Source organism: Cucurbita moschata, unplaced genomic scaffold (genome assembly GCF_002738365.1).
Source record: "Cucurbita moschata cultivar Rifu unplaced genomic scaffold, Cmos_1.0 Cmo_Scf00026, whole genome shotgun sequence".
Taxonomy (NCBI): Eukaryota; Viridiplantae; Streptophyta; class Magnoliopsida; order Cucurbitales; family Cucurbitaceae; genus Cucurbita; species Cucurbita moschata.
Window position 1 is genome coordinate 1,434,469 of NW_019268542.1, and position 4,416 is coordinate 1,438,884.

The 4,416-nt window shown below is 39.9% G+C and overlaps 1 protein-coding gene across 1 annotated transcript; it reads left to right on the top strand.

Moving 5' to 3' along the window:
- Positions 1-226: 226 nt before the first annotated feature.
- LOC111462078 (gibberellin receptor GID1C-like) lies at positions 227-2,507 on the top strand. Its single transcript, XM_023105763.1, has 2 exons — positions 227-503; positions 920-2,507. The coding sequence occupies exons 1-2, from the start codon at positions 462-464 to the stop codon at positions 1,916-1,918; spliced, it is 1,041 nt and encodes a 346-aa protein (XP_022961531.1). The 5' UTR covers positions 227-461; the 3' UTR covers positions 1,919-2,507.
- Positions 2,508-4,416: the final 1,909 nt, after the last annotated feature.

The following is a 4,416-nucleotide window of genomic DNA, read 5'->3' on the forward strand; positions in this document are numbered from 1 at the left end:
GAATTCGTGTACATACCGACATCCAAAAAGTTTTTAAAAAAATTGGTAAAAGGAATTTATGACGTCATAAAAAGTTATTACCATAAGAAAAAGGAAATTAATTACACTTTAAAACTTGGATTGGGGCGGTCCCACGGAACAGGTTTTCTTTCGGCCTCTCAATTTGTCGTTTTCTCTCATCTGGGGTTCCCCCGAATAGCGCACTTTAGGATGTAGCTTTGTTTTCTGCTAAATTGCGCCGCAGTACTTATCCTTCGCACCTCCCCCCTCTCTTATTGATCTTCAGAGTTGGAGCCTCATAGAAGGAAGTTACGCGGCAAATGGCTCTTCGTCCAATATGCGTGCGACTTTGAATCGCGATTTCGCTTCTGCTTCAAGATCTTGAACCAACTCTGTTCCATTTCTGAAAGGAGGCTTTACTTGACCGTGTTCTTCTTCTGTTGTTTCTTCTCTCTGCTTTGATGATGGCTGGAACTAATCAAATCAATCTCAACGAAGCTAGGGTACTGCTTTGATTTAATTCGTTTGGTTTCTAATTTTGTTATTTCCCCTTTCGGTTGCCTCTCTCTTGCCCTGTATTTCTTTCTATTATTAGCTGATCAATCGTTGACTTTGATTTTTCGTTTTTTTTTCCTTTCCTTTTTTGTTGAGGTTTTTGTAAATTTTGAGTTTCTTTTAAGCTCTTTGTTCGTTGATTCTACGTCGGTTTTTGGTTGATCTGCAAGCATTCTGTGTTTGTTTCGGATTAGGGATTAACCGACAGGCTTCTTGAGTGTTTGTGTTGGTTTAAGCTGAAATGGGCAGTGATTTTTGTTGTTTTATGTATGATATCTTTGGAAAATCGCCATTAGAGAGAAGTTCTTTGGCTATTTGATTTTGTGGATTATGTTTATGAATTTTCTGAGATTGTTTTGAATAGATGGTGGTTCCACTGAATACCTGGGTTCTCATTTCCAACTTCAAGTTGGCTTATAATCTTCTTCGTCGGCCTGATGGGACCTTCAATCGCCATTTGGCAGAGTTTCTCGACCGGAAGGTCCCTGCAAATGCTAACCCTGTTGATGGGGCTTTCTCGTTTGATGTCATTATTGATCGTGCTACGAGCCTGCTTTGTCGAATTTATCGACCTGCCAAGGGAGGGGAGCCTCAGACTACTAGCATTGTTGATCTTGAGAAGCCTGTGGATTCTGAGGTTGTTGTCCCTGTTATTGTTTTCTTTCATGGTGGAAGCTTTGCTCATTCGTCTGCTAATAGCGCTATCTATGATACGCTATGTCGTCGATTGGTTAGCCTTTGCAAGGCTGTTGTTATCTCTGTGAATTATAGGCGTGCTCCTGAAAATCGGTATCCATGTGCTTATGATGATGGATGGACTGCACTCAATTGGGTGAACTCAAGAACATGGCTTCGAAGTAAAGACTCGAAAAGCTATATCTATTTGGCTGGCGATAGTTCGGGTGGAAACATTGTACACCATGTTGCATCAAGAGCTGTGAAGTCGGGAATTGAAGTGTTTGGTAATATACTTCTTAATCCAATGTTTGGGGGACAGGAAAGAACGAAATCGGAGATTCGGTTGGATGGGAAGTATTTTGTGACCATTCGAGATAGAGATTGGTATTGGAGGGCCTTTCTCCCTGAGGGAGAAGATAGAGACCATCCAGCTTGTAATCCCTTCGGGCCGAGGGGCTATAGCCTTGAAGGAATCAAGTTCCCGAAGAGCCTTGTCGTGGTGGCTGGTTTAGATCTTGTCCAAGATTGGCAATTGGCTTATGCCAGAGGGCTGGAGAATGATGGCCAGGAGGTGAAACTTTTGTATCTTGAGCAGGCAACAATTGGCTTCTACTTATTACCGAATACCGCGCACTTCTATACTGTCATGGACGAGATAAGCAACTTCGTGAGTTCTGACTGTTAATAGAGTTGACACTATCTACAGGCAGCCGTATCTAACCGAACCGTAACATTCCTCCTCACGATAAGAGGGGTCGTTTTATAAGATTGTGTAGTAATACGACTTACCATTTTGTTGATTATCATGTTATTTGTGTTCTTCATTTGGGTCTGGTTCTTGTTGGTGTAAAAGATGGCTGAATCTCGGTCTCCAGACTCAAACGTACAACGATTCAGCATCTAGCTGCATCGGGTTGCTATCTTCTAGATTTTGGATGTAACTGTTTGCTATGACTCTTATGGCAGCAAGAGCAGCATAGCTTTTAAGCGCAGCAGAGTTCCAGTTTAACATTACTCGCCCTGGCATCTCGCTGCAACGCAACGACGTAGAGGAAGATCCAAGTTTACGGGTAACTTTTTCAGTACCTTGGTTTCATTCCTGCTTAGTGACATATTATATATAGCTAATTTCAGAACATGGTTGAGGAAGCATCCATGATATTGTGATTCTATATGTTGTTTATACATATGTTCTAGAATATATGAAAAAGTTTGCTTATTTTATCTCTTAGTCCTTGTAATCTGTTCATTTTGCATTAGACCCTTTTCTTTTATTTCTTTTCGGGTCGATCCTTCTTGCTCGTTAGCGTAGCGTAGAGTTGGCAACTAGAACTTTAGTATGTGTTATTAGATAACGATATTTCTTCTGTGGCTCGTTCTGAACTTATCTTATCTGATCTGCTTGTTTGTACCATACTGTAATAAATTTTAACGTATTTCTCTCGGCATCGGTGTGGGGTTAAAAGGTACTTGTGAGAAAGTAAAGAATGGTAGGTTTTAAAAGGAATGGAAGTGGGTAGGAAGGGAAAAAGCCATTTTTGTTGGGACAAATGTAGAGACAAGGGGTAAGAGAGAGAGGGGCCCCTATTTGCAAAATAGTAAAATTCCAATATTGCAAACAAGGGCTTGTCTTCCATATCATTGGATTAAGGATGAGTTGGTTGAATGGTCCATTCATGAATGCCTTACATGGAGATGGGAAAGGGGGAAAATACAAAGATTTGGCTTGTCTTTAAAGGGAAAATGGCTCATCTCATGCACATGGTTGTTGGGTTTTTGGACTTATTTATATGTGTATCAAGAGGGACCATTTTTTAAATTTTGGTTTACTCAAGGGTATGCCTGCAAATGACAGCTTTGAAGACAAAAGATTCTTCTAAGTCATGGTTGTTTATTTATTGTTTTATTAGACAAGGGCGTTGGAGACGACTAGTTGCTTACAATGTCGATTAACAATGTTAGAGCCGGTGGAAAAGAGTGTCGTGGAGGTTGCCACCACAAAAATAAGAGATAAGATATGATATAGTATCGAAGTTTGAATCTCAGAAGCAAATAGAAATGAAAGTAAAATATGATAAAAGATAAAACATGGTAAATTTTAAAGACAAAAAAGATTACATCTAATACAATACGAAATCGATATTGTTGTTCAAATTTGTTATAAAAGAGAAAAATGAGATTGAGATACAATTACAAAATGAGATACAAAAGACTCTGTAGGGAGACAAATTGACACTCGAACAACAAGAAAATGGTGAGTATAAAAATATTCAGTAAGCAACATACTTAAAGGCTGTCATCGTATCCTTTAACCTATTAGGTATCCACGGGCTTTCCTCTAGGCTTTAGGAAGTTTATGCCTAATCTTTACTACTATTTGAGCATTTGGGGTACTTTGAAGTTTCGAGTGGTACTTTTAGCTGCTCATGGACCCATTCTAGGTATGGAAAATGGGGTCATCTATTTTTAGTATCTCAAATCTACTAAATGACAAATCTTAGCTTGATGAGAACTAGCTTTATTGTTTGTTGATTTAGGGTAGTTTGCTTTGTCTATGTAGTATGAAACTAGTGTTATGGAGATAGTATGATGTGTGTCAGCCTACTCGTCATTCATGCGAGGTTAATTGGCAAACCCTTCCCACATGACCATAAAGTCACCCAAGATTGAGGGAGCAACCTCCTGTGCTTGCCATCTATCATGATTACCTGTGTGATCCCACACTCTCTCTTAGGACGGATCTACACTACCTACATGATCGTATGTCCTCTTTTAGGATAGATTTGCAGTGTAAGGTAATCCAACGGAACTGTTTCGTCTCACAACTTTAACTAGCCTCATGTCTGGCTCGACGTTACGGGTACTGAAGTGGAACTCGATGGTACGGTCGTCGGAGTGGAAAGAGTAGTAGAGACTCTAAATGGCATCGTTAAACTAATGATATCGAACATACTGTCAATGACCTAGGTAACTACCTTTGTCATTCTTGAATGTCGTGGAGGTCGTCTACTATGACCTAGGTAACTACCTTTGTCATTCTTGGATGTTGTGGAGGTCGTCTACTATATTCTTAGGGGAGTCTAGGTGGTTTAAATCTCATTGCTCATTTTCAAAACGTTTGGGGTTATCTCCTCGGAGCTAAACCAATCTCTAAGTATACACAAGACTAAACCTCTGATTACT